Here is a 12,275-nt window from a genome sequence, read left to right as displayed (position 1 = left end):
TCAACATACCAATTGCACGTTCCTTCAAAATTTGAGACATCTGTGGCATTTTAGAGTGGCCTTTCATTGCCCCCAGCACAAGGTGCACCTGTGTAAGTATCATGCTGTTTAATCAGCTTCTTGAAATGCCACACCTGTCAGGTGGATGGATTATCTTGGCAAAGGAGAAATGCTCACAAACAGGGATGTAAACAAATTTGTACGCAACATTTAAGAGAAATACGCTTTTTTGTGCTTATGGAAAATTTCTGCGATCTTTTATTTCAGCTCATGAAACGGGACCAACACTTTACATGTTGGGTTTATACAACATTTTAATGTACAGACAGTGTCAGTCAGATGAGGGCAGAGAGAGGCTGGTATTGTCTGTTTTCTCTCTGCGTTGTGATGTCTCAACCACACTGTCTGTCTGTCTGTCTGTCTGTCATTTCAAAGGCAAGACAAGCCTGTGTTAACACACGCGCACACACACACACACACACACACACACACACACACACACACACACACACACACACACACACACACACACACACACACACACACACACACACACACACACACACACACACACACACACACACACACACACACACACACACACACACTTACAGATTGGAAGAGAGGATGTGCGGAGACCTGTCAGAGCCTTTTGTCTTCAGTCAACCCTGCTGTGTGATGCAGCGTGATGTAGCATATATGTGTGTGTGTGTGTGTGTGTGTGTGTGTGTGTGTGTGTGTGTGTGTGTGTGTGTGTGCGTGCGCGCGCGCGTGCGTGCGTGTGTGTGTTAAGAGCAATAAGTGACAGACTGAGGGTGTCCAGACACATCAATCACAGCCAGATAGACGTTCGACTCGCTGTCCTTCTCGACTACTTCAGCCTCTCACAACTGATAACTCACGGCTGTATTATCCTTTAAAGGACAGAACAAAGGTTAGGGAGAGGGAGCGTTCAAAGTGCCCACCAGGCTGTCTGTAACCTTGTGGAAGTCACTCTTCCTGATTTCTCCACGCTGTTTGTTTCCGGATCGACAAGCCCAGGGCCCATATTCACATCTTAGAGTAGGATGTTGATCTAGGATTAGCATTTTAAATCACAATGAATACGATTCTATAGACAGATGGAACCAACTCTGAGACGCTCTGTGAATACGGGCCAACTATCTGTTGTCTCTAGACATGATTTTTAACAGTCGTCAGATTCTCAGCTTTTTATGTTCTATCTTGGGGGGGTTGATTATGCAAATATCAACAGTGTTGCCGCTATGGGCAGTGGAACACACACACACACGCACACGCACACACACACACACACACACTGATCCCAGAGCTATTTATTTGCGGTGTGGTGGTGTGTTTTGCTGGCGAGAAAAGAGTGCTCCATTTTCCAATCTAATTTGCAGACTCTCAGCAGAAACCTGGCAACCTCACAGGACAGATCTGGCAACTCCAGTCAGGGATTAAACAGCAGATATCAGAAGGACTCTGGGATTCCACTCAGTCTCTCCAGGCAGGGATTAAACAGCAGGTATCAGAAGGACTCTGGGATTCCATTCAGTCTCTCCAGTCAGGGATTAAACAGCAGGTATCAGAAGGACTCTGGGATTCCATTCAGTCTCTCCAGTCAGGGATTAAACAGCAGGTATCAGAAGGACTCTGGGATTCCATTCAGTCTCTCCAGTCAGGGATTAAACAGCAGATATCAGAAGGACTCTGGGATTCCATTCAGTCTCTCCAGTCAGGGATTAAACAGCAGGTATCAGAAGGACTCTGGGATTCCATTCAGTCTCTCCAGGCAGGGATTAAACAGCAGGTATCAGAAGGACTCTGGGATTCCATTCAGTCTCTCCAGTCAGGGATTAAACAGCAGATATCAGAAGGACTCTGGGATTCCACTCAGTCTCTCCAGTCAGGGATTAAACAGCAGGTATCAGAAGGACTCTGGGATTCCATTCAGTCTCTCCAGTCAGGGATTAAACAGCAGGTATCAGAAGGACTCTGGGATTCCATTCAGTCTCTCCAGTCAGGGATTAAACAGCAGGTATCAGAAGGACTCTGGGATTCCACTCAGTCTCTCCAGTCAGGGATTAAACAGCAGGTATCAGAAGGACTCTGGGATTCCATTCAGTCTCTCCGGGTATTCAAGGAACAAACAACTACCTGGGAACATTGAGCACTGAGGGAGATGATGCACCAAGTTAATATTTCGAAGGGACAGCAATTTACCTAGGCACAAACTCACAGTTTGGAGTCCACACACACACATTTGTCATCTCCACCCAGCTGATATTATCTGAGTTAAACATCCATAATGACTCATTAGAGCCCACCAAGGTGTGCTTACTCTCTCTCTCTCTCTCTCTCTCTCTCTCTCTCTCTCTCTCTCTCTCTCTCTCTCTCTCTCTCTCTCTCTCTCTCTCTCTCTCTCTCTCTCTCTCTCTCTCTCTCTCTCTCTCTCTCTCTCTCTCTCTCTCTCTCTCTCTCTCTCTCTCTCTCTCTCTCTCTCTCTCTCTCTCTCTCTCTCTCTCTCTCTCTCTCTCTCTCTCTCTCTCTCTCTCTCTCTCTCTCTCTCTCTCTCTCTCTCTCTCTCTCTCTATATATATACAGTGGGGAGAACAAGTATTTGATACACTGCCGATTTTGCAGGTTTTCCTACTTACAAAGCATGTAGAGGTCTGTAATTTTTATCATAGGTACACTTCAACTATGAGAGACGGAATCTAAAACAAAAATCCAGAAAATCACATTGTATGATTTTTAAGTAATTAATTTGCATTTTATTGCATGACATAAGTATTTGATACATCAGAAAAGCAGAACTTAATATTTGGTACAGAAACCTTTGTTTGCAATTACAGAGATCATACGTTTCCTGTAGTTCTTGACTAGGTTTGCACACACTGCAGCAGGGATTTTGGCCCACTCCTCCCTACAGATCTTCTCCAGATCCTTCAGGTTTCGGGGCTGTCGCTGGGCAATACGGACTTTCAGCTCCCTCCAAAGATTTTCTATTGGGTTCAGGTCTGGAGACTGGCTAGGCCACTCCAGGACCTTGAGATGCTTCTTACGGAGCCACTCCTTAGTTGCCATGGCTGTGTGTTTCGTGTCGTTGTCATGCTGGAAGACCCAGCCACGACCCATCTTCAATGCTCTTACTGAGGGAAGGAGGTTGTTGGCCAAGATCTCGCGATACATGGCCCCATCCATCCTCCCCTCAATACGGTGCAGTCGTCCTGTCCCCTTTGCAGAAAAGCATCCCCAAAGAATGATGTTTCCACCTCCATGCTTCACGGTTGGGATGGTGTTCTTGGGGTTGTACTCATACTTCTTCTTCCTCCAAACACGGCGAGTGGATTTAGACCAAAAAGCTCTATTTTTGTCTCATCAGACCACATGACCTTCTCCCATTCCTCCTCTGGATCATCCAGATGGTCATTGGCAAACTTCAGACAGGCCTGGACATGCACTGGCTTAAGCAGGGGGACCTTGCGTGCGCTGCAGGATTTTAATCCATGACGGCGTAGTCTGTTACTAATGGTTTTCTTTGAGACTGTGGTCCCAGCTCTCTTCAGGTCATTGACCAGGTCCTGCCGTGTAGTTCTGGGCTGATCCCTCACCTTCCTCATGATCATTGATGCCCCACGAGGTGAAATCTTGCATGGAGCCCCAGACCGAGGGTGATTGACCGTCATCTTGAACTTCTTCCATTTTCTAATAATTGCGCCAACAGTTGTTTCCTTCTCACCAAGCTGCTTGCCTATTGTCCTGTAGCCCATCCCAGCCTTGTGCAGGTCTACAATTTTATCCCTGATGTCCTTACACAGCTCTCTGGTCTTGGCCATTGTGGAGAGGTTGGAATCTGTTTGATTGAGTGTGTGGACAGGTGTCTTTTATACAGGTAACGAGTTCAAACAGGTGCAGTTAATACAGGTAATGAGTGGAGAACAGGAGGGCTTCTTAAAGAAAAACTAACAGGTCTGTGAGAGCCGGAATTCTTACTGGTTGGTAGGTGATCAAATACTTATGTCATGCAATAAAATGCAAATTAATTATTTAAAAATCATACAATGTGATTTTCTGGATTTTTGTTTTAGATTCCGTCTCTCACAGTTGAAGTGTACCTATGATAAAAATTACAGACCTCTACATGCTTTGTAAGTAGGAAAACCTGCAAAATCGGCAGTGTATCAAATACTTGTTCTCCCCACTGTATATATATATAACTCATTGTATCCTGTTGAGGTGAGTTTTTAAATCCCCCCCAGAGACACGGACTGTCTGCCACCATCATTAATCACTTATGGGAATCTGTTATTCCCTTTCTCTTCTATATTACCATTCTCTCTATTTTACTCCCTTTCTCTTCTATATTACCATTCTCTCTATTTTACTCCCTTTCTCTTCTATTTTACCATTCTCTCGCAATGCCCCCTTTTCTCTGTGTGTGTGGGTTTCTGTCTCCGCCTGTCAATCAGTTCCTTGTTTTGTCTTTTCTCTCTTTCTCTCTACCCGTTATATCCTAAGAGAAGCAGGTTTGGATTGAGAAGAGCCCCTGGGGAGTCTTTGCAGCAAAAACCACTGAGCTATAATTACTTCAGTTGAACTTAGCTTGAGTTCCCCCAAAACACATATTTTTTTCTGATCAGGAGAACATCAAAAATGCATCAGGTCTCCACTCCAAACAGAACCCTCTCCTGAAAGCCCGTCTTCTCTCTGAAGTAGAGACCGTTCTCGTCTTTTTACTTTGAAGCCCGTGCATACCCTCCCAGGAACACACACACACCGGCATGTCTCTTTTCTTTGAAGTACAAAAATCCTTTACTCCATCATCATGGGACGAGAGGAAAAGGTAGGGGGTCTGTATCTTTGTGTGTGTGTGTTTGTTTGTGTGTGTCTGTAAGCCAATATCTAGCACGTGTCCTGACTGTAGAATAACCTCACCGAGGGAGGGAGAAGAGGAAAGCAAGAAGAAGGAGCGGAGAAGAGAAGAGAGGAGAGGAGAAGAGAAGAGAAGAGAGGAGAAGAGAGGAGAAGAGAGAGAAAGAGAGGAGAGGAAAAGAAGAGAGGGGAGAGGAAGAGAGGAGTGGGGAAGAGAGGAGAGGGGACGAGAGGAGAGGAGAGAGGAAGAGAGGAGAAGAGAGGAGAGAGGAAGAGAGGAGAGAGGAATAGAAGAGATGAGAGGGGAAGAGAAGAGAGGAGAGGGGAGTGGAAGAGAGGAGTGGGGAAGAGAGGGGAAGAGAGGAGAGGAGAGAGGAAGAGAGGAGAAGAAAAGAGAGGAGAAGAGGAGAGAAGAGAGGAGAAGAAAAGAGAGGAGGAGAGGGGAAGAGAGGAGAGGAGAGGGGAGGGGAAGAGAGGAGAAGAGAGAGGAAGAGGGGAGTGGGGAAGAGAGGAGAGGGGAAGAGAGGAGAGGGGAAGAGAGGAGAGGAGAGAGGAAGAGAGGAGAGGAGAGGAGAAGAGAGGAGAGAGGAGAGAGGAAGCGAGGAGATGAGGGGAAGAGAGGAGAAGAGAGGAGAGAGGAAGAGAGTAGTGGGGAAGAGAGGGGAAGAGAGGAGAGAGGCAGAGAGGAGAGGGGAAGAGAGGAGAGGGGAAGAGAGGATAGGGGAAGAGAGGAGAGGAGAGGGGAAGAGAGTGGTGGGGAAGAGAGTAGAGGGGAAGAGAGTAGAGGAGAGGAGAGGAGAGAGGAGTGGGGAAGAGAGGGGAAGAGAGTAGAGGGGAAAAGAAGAGGAGGAGAGGAGAGGAGAGGAGAGGAGAGGAGAGGAGAGAGGAAGCGAGGAAAGGAGAGAGGAAGAGAGGAGAAGAAAGAGAGGAGAGAGGGAGAGAGGAGAGGGGATAAGAGGAGAGGGGAAGAAGACAGGAGAGGAGAGGAGAGGGGAAGAGAGGAGAGGGGAAGAAGACAGGAGAGGAGAGGAGAGGGGATAAGAGGAGAGGGGAGTGGAAGAGAGGAGAGGAGAAGGGAAGAGAGGAGAGGGGAAGAGAGGAGAGAGGAGAGAGGAGAGGGGAAGAGAGGGGAAGAGAGGAGAGGAGATTGGAAGAAAGGAGAGGAGTGGGGAAGAGAGGAAAGGGGAAGAGAGAAGAGAGGAGAGCGGAAGAGAGGAGGAGCAGAGTGGAGAGGGGAAGAGAGGAGAAGAGAGGCGAGAGGAAGAGAGGAGAGGGAAAGAGAGGAGGAGCAGAGTGGAGAGAGGAAGAGAGGAGAAGAGAGGAGAGAGGAAGAGATGAGAGGGGAAGAGAGGAGAGGGATAACACATACATGTAGATGGTGGACAATCTATTCCTAGTACAGAATGAATGTCTGTCTCTTACCAACTGAATACTGTTGTGGATGGAATTTGGCTGTTTTAAATGGTGTACATTATGAAATAAAATAAGCATGTTTTTTTCAATTATCTTGTTGATTGATGACCAACCAAGAGCATTGAGCATGACTGCAACAGAAGAACCATATCTCCACCTTAAAACAACCCTTGCTGCTTTGTTCTGTCCAATCTGCAGCCTGCTAATTTCCCCAGACCACAGAACAGTAGTTCACCTGACTCCCAATTAATGCTTGGGTTGTTTGCGTAAGAATCTTTTCCGGTAAATATTTATCTATCCTTCTGATCATGCATGCAGGAGAAGAGGGGAAGAGAGGAGAGGAGAAAAAGACAGGGGAGGAGAGGAGAGGGGATAAGAGGAGAGGAGAGGGGAGTGGAAGAGAGGAGTGGGGAAGAGAGGGGAAGAGAGGAAGAGAGGAGAAGAAAAGAGAGGAGAAGAGAAGAGAGGAGAAGAGAGGAAAAGAGAGGAGAAGAGAAGAGAGGAGACGAGAGGAGAAGAGAGGAGAAGAGAAGAGAGGAGAAGAGGAGAGAATAGAGGAGAAGAGAAGAGAAGAGAGGAGAAGAGCGGAGAGGAGAGGAGAAGAGAGGAGAAGAGGAGAGAATAGAGGAGAAGAGAAGAGAAGAGAGGAGAAGAGCGGAGAGGAGAGGAGAAGAGGATAAGGGAAGAGAGGAGATGAGAGGAGAGGAAATGAGAAGAGAGGAGAAGAAAAGAGAGGAGAGGAGAGGAGAAGAGAAGAGAAGAGAGGAGAGAATAGAGGAGAAGAGGAGAGAATAGAGGAGAAGAGGAGAGAGGAGATGAGAGGAGAAGAAAAGAGAAGAGAGGAGAAGAGAGGCGAAGAGGAGAGGAGAAGAGAGGAGAAGAGAGGAGAAGAGAAGAGAGGAGAGGAGAAGAGGAGAGGAGAAGAGAAGTGAGGAGAAGAGAGGATAAGAAAATAGAGGACAGGAGAAGAAAAGAGAGGAGAAGAAAAGAGAGGAGAGGAGTAGAGAGGAGGAGAGGAGAGGAGAAGAGAGGAGAAGAAAAGAGAGGAGAGGAGTAGAGAGGAGGAGAGGAGAGTAGAGGAGAAGAAAAGAGAGGAGAAGAGAAGAGAGGAGAAGAGAGGAAAAGAGAGGAGAAGAGAAGAGAGGAGACGAGAGGAGAAGAGAGGAGAAGAGGAGAGAAGAGAGGAGAAGAGGAGAGAATAGAGGAGAAGAGAAGAGAAGAGAGGAGAAGAGCGGAGAGGAGAGGAGAAGAGAGGAGAAGAGGAGAGAATAGAGGAGAAGAGAAGAGAAGAGAGGAGAAGAGCGGAGAGGAGAGGAGAAGAGGATAAGGGAAGAGAGGAGATGAGAGGAGAGGAAATGAGAAGAGAGGAGAAGAAAAGAGAGGAGAGGAGAGGAGAAGAGAAGAGAAGAGAGGAGAGAATAGAGGAGAAGAGGAGAGAATAGAGGAGAAGAGGAGAGAGGAGATGAGAGGAGAAGAAAAGAGAAGAGAGGAGAAGAGAGGCGAAGAGGAGAGGAGAAGAGAGGAGAAGAGAGGAGAAGAGAAGAGAGGAGAGGAGAAGAGGAGAGGAGAAGAGAAGTGAGGAGAAGAGAGGAGAAGAAAATAGAGGACAGGAGAAGAAAAGAGAGGAGAAGAAAAGAGAGGAGAGGAGTAGAGAGGAGGAGAGGAGAGGAGAGTAGAGGAGAAGAGAGGAGAAGAAAAGAGAGGAGAGGAGTAGAGAGGAGGAGAGGAGAGGAGAGTAGAGGAGAAGAGAGGAGAAGAGGAGAAGAGAAGAGAGGAGAAGAAAAGAGAGGACAGGAGAAGAGAAGAGAGGAGAAGAAAAGAGAAGACAGGAGAAGAGAAGAGAGGAGAAGAAAAGAGAAGACAGGAGAAGAGAAGAGAGGAGAAGTGAAGAGAAGAGAGGAGAAGAAAAGAGAGGAGAAGAGAGGGGAAGTGAAGAGAAGAGAGGAGAAGAAAAGAGAAGAGAGGAAAAGAGAAGAGAGGAGAAGAAAAGAGAAGAGAAGAAAAGAGAGGAGAGGAGAAGAAAAGAGAGGAGAGGAGAAGAGAAGAGTATATGTTCCTACCTGCCAGAAGATGTTATCGATGGTGCTTCCAAGGAAACCTTCTCTGGTCTCAGACGACAGCAGTTTGGGTCCCAATATCGTCACAAACTCCTCAAAGTCAACCTGACCATCACCTAGGCACACACACACACACACACACACACACACACACACACACACACACACACACACACACACACACACACACACACACACACACACACACACACACACACACACACACACACACACACACACACACACACACACACACACACACACACACACACACACACACACACACACACACACACACACACACACACACACAACAACAACCTTCATTAGTGTGCTTGTACCACATGAACACTTGACCATGTGGTCACATGACAATTAAATGTTGAAAATTGAAGTGACATCTTCTTTTTCTCTTTTGTACTGAAGCTTTTCTCATGATCTGGTTTAGGATTAAGACTTTATAGTTGTGTTGTTTAGGATTAAGACTTTATAGTTGTGTTGTTGGGGTTAAACAGAATAGTCTGGATCCCCAGGCTGAGGCGCCAAAATCAATGGCATTTCCCACACACACAATGTCATTGATTCACCTTTCAGAGAGCAAGCTGTGTGTGTGCGTGCGCGAGTGTGTGCGCGGGCACCCGCAAAGCCATACCTTAAGCATTGAGTCAAAGCTATCAAGGAGAGCACCTTGTATGGTGCTGATTGGTTTACACAGAGAATCTGGTAATACTGGTGAATACAAACACAGTGGACGTACACTATGAACCCACCCTCCCACACTGCTGAGACCAGCAGGTGTAACTGAGTCATTAACCTTGGAAGAAATCTATTTAGGAAATCAGATGTTAAGACTCAGTGTGAGACCTACTGGAGCAACACTGCCCCTTTAAGATTCTGAGCCTGTCTGGCTGGGTTGGTCCTATAAAGCCAGAGCTTTGGGAGAGCATAATATACAAGGAAATTCTCAAAGTTGCTAATGAGAACCCTTGACGACCTTGTACCTAGCCGGTGGGGATTCCGGTGGGGAGCCCCCACCCAGGCAGTGGCAGTGCTGGCAACACTAGCTGCAGTAACCCATGGGGAGGGGGTCACACTCGGACATTCAGAGAGGGGGCATATTATTGTGGCCCTGGCGGCACAGAATCATTAAAGGTCTGACTGCACAGAGATGCTTGAGGAAATGGTCACAACGGGGGACGTGTGTTTCAGGGGAAGGGTTGTGTGTGTGTGTTTCAGGGGAAGGGGGGTGTGTGTGTGTGTTTCAGGGGAAGGGGTGTGTGTGTGTGTGTTTCAGGGGAAGGGGTGTGTGTGTGTGTGTTTCAGGGGAAGGGGTGTGTGTGTGTGTGTTTCAGGGGAAGGGGTGTGTGTGTGTGTGTTTCAGGGGAAGGGGGGTGTGTGTGTGTGTTTCAGGGGAAGGGGGGTGTGTGTGTGTGTTTCAGGGGAAGGGGGGTGTGTGTGTGTGTTTCAGGGGAAGGGGTGTGTGTGTGTTTCAGGGGAAGGGTGTGTGTGTGTGTGTTTCAGGGGAAGGGTTGTGTGTGTGTGTTTCAGGGGAAGGGTTGTGTGTGTGTGTTTCAGGGGAAGGGTTGTGTGTGTGTGTTTCAGGGGAAGGGTTGTGTGTGTGTGTTTCAGGGGAAGGGTTGTGTGTGTGTGTTTCAGGGGAAGGGTTGTGTGTGTGTGTGTTTCAGGGGAAGGGGTGTGTGTGTGTGTTTCAGGGGAAGGGGTGTGTGTGTGTTTCAGGGGAAGGGGTGTGTGTGTGTTTCAGGGGAAGGGTTGTGTGTGTGTGTGTTTCAGGGGAAGGGGTGTGTGTGTGTGTGTTTCAGGGGAAGGGTTGTGTGTGTGTGTTTCAGGGGAAGGGGTGTGTGTGTGTGTGTTTCAGGGGAAGGGTGTGTGTGTGTGTTTCAGGGGAAGGGGTGTGTGTGTGTTTCAGGGGAAGGGTTGTGTGTGTGTGTGTTTCAGGGGAAGGGTTGTGTGTGTGTGTGTTTCAGGGGAAGGGGTGTGTGTGTGTGTGTTTCAGGGGAAGGGTTGTGTGTGTGTGTGTTTCAGGGGAAGGGGTGTGTGTGTGTGTGTTTCAGGGGAAGGGGTGTGTGTGTGTGTGTTTCAGGGGAAGGGTTGTGTGTGTGTGTTTCAGGGGAAGGGGTGTGTGTGTGTGTTTCAGGGGAAGGGTTGTGTGTGTGTGTTTCAGGGGAAGGGTTGTGTGTGTGTGTTTCAGGGGAAGGGTTGTGTGTGTGTGTTTCAGGGGAAGGGTTGTGTGTGTGTGTTTCAGGGGAAGGGTTGTGTGTGTGTGTTTCAGGGGAAGGGTTGTGTGTGTGTGTTTCAGGGGAAGGGTTGTGTGTGTGTGTGTTTCAGGGGAAGGGGTGTGTGTGTGTGTTTCAGGGGAAGGGGTGTGTGTGTGTTTCAGGGGAAGGGTTGTGTGTGTGTGTGTTTCAGGGGAAGGGGTGTGTGTGTGTGTGTTTCAGGGGAAGGGTTGTGTGTGTGTGTTTCAGGGGAAGGGGTGTGTGTGTGTGTGTTTCAGGGGAAGGGGTGTGTGTGTGTGTTTCAGGGGAAGGGGTGTGTGTGTGTTTCAGGGGAAGGGGTGTGTGTGTGTTTCAGGGGAAGGGTTGTGTGTGTGTGTGTTTCAGGGGAAGGGGTGTGTGTGTGTGTGTTTCAGGGGAAGGGTTGTGTGTGTGTGTTTCAGGGGAAGGGGTGTGTGTGTGTGTGTTTCAGGGGAAGGGGTGTGTGTGTGTGTGTTTCAGGGGAAGGGTTGTGTGTGTGTGTTTCAGGGGAAGGGGTGTGTGTGTGTGTGTTTCAGGGGAAGGGGTGTGTGTGTGTGTGTTTCAGGGGAAGGGGTGTGTGTGTGTGTGTTTCAGGGGAAGGGTTGTGTGTGTGTGTTTCAGGGGAAGGGGTGTGTGTGTGTGTGTTTCAGGGGAAGGGTGTGTGTGTGTGTGTGTTTCAGGGGAAGGGTTGTGTGTGTGTGTGTTTCAGGGGAAGGGGTGTGTGTGTGTGTGTTTCAGGGGAAGGGGTGTGTGTGTGTGTGTGTTTCAGGGGAAGGGGTGTGTGTGTGTGTGTTTCAGGGGAAGGGGTGTGTGTGTGTGTGTTTCAGGGGAAGGGGTGTGTGTGTGTGTGTTTCAGGGGAAGGGGTGTGTGTGTGTGTGTTTCAGGGGAAGGGTTGTGTGTGTGTGTTTCAGGGGAAGGGGTGTGTGTGTGTGTGTTTCAGGGGAAGGGGTGTGTGTGTGTTTCAGGGGAAGGGTTGTGTGTGTGTGTGTTTCAGGGGAAGGGGTGTGTGTGTGTGTGTTTCAGGGGAAGGGTTGTGTGTGTGTGTTTCAGGGGAAGGGGTGTGTGTGTGTGTGTTTCAGGGGAAGGGGTGTGTGTGTGTGTTTCAGGGGAAGGGTTGTGTGTGTGTGTTTCAGGGGAAGGGGTGTGTGTGTGTGTGTTTCAGGGGAAGGGGTGTGTGTGTGTGTGTTTCAGGGGAAGGGGTGTGTGTGTGTGTGTTTCAGGGGAAGGGTTGTGTGTGTGTGTTTCAGGGGAAGGGGTGTGTGTGTGTGTGTTTCAGGGGAAGGGGTGTGTGTGTGTGTGTTTCAGGGGAAGGGTTGTGTGTGTGTGTGTTTCAGGGGAAGGGTTGTGTGTGTGTGTTTCAGGGGAAGGGTTGTGTGTGTGTGTGTTTCAGGGGAAGGGTTGTGTGTGTGTGTGTTTCAGGGGAAGGGTTGTGTGTGTGTGTTTCAGGGGAAGGGTTGTGTGTGTGTGTGTTTCAGGGGAAGGGTTGTGTGTGTGTGTGTTTCAGGGGAAGGGGTGTGTGTGTGTTTCAGGGGAAGGGGTGTGTGTGTGTTTCAGGGGAAGGGGTGTGTGTGTGTTTCAGGGGAAGGGTTGTGTGTGTGTGTTTCAGGGGAAGGGGTGTGTGTGTGTGTGTTTCAGGGGAAGGGGTGTGTGTGTGTTTCAGGGGAAGGGTTGTGT

General features: G+C 48.6%; 1 protein-coding gene across 2 annotated transcripts in view; it reads right to left on the bottom strand.

The window, feature by feature from the left end:
• caln2 (calneuron 2) overlaps positions 1 to 12,275 on the bottom strand; it is a 71,142-nt gene that overhangs the window by 15,299 nt on the left and 43,568 nt on the right. For both annotated transcript variants that reach the window (XM_071364807.1, XM_071364806.1), the window contains exon 4: positions 8,352 to 8,464. In XM_071364807.1, the coding sequence (XP_071220908.1) occupies positions 8,352 to 8,464 (113 nt within the window). The remainder of the gene's footprint in view (positions 1 to 8,351; positions 8,465 to 12,275) is intronic.

This window comes from Salvelinus alpinus, chromosome 24 (genome assembly GCF_045679555.1).
Source record: "Salvelinus alpinus chromosome 24, SLU_Salpinus.1, whole genome shotgun sequence".
NCBI classification, from domain to species: Eukaryota; Metazoa; Chordata; class Actinopteri; order Salmoniformes; family Salmonidae; genus Salvelinus; species Salvelinus alpinus.
Note: the sequence above shows the minus strand (reverse complement) of the source record. Positions and strands in the feature narration are given on the sequence as shown.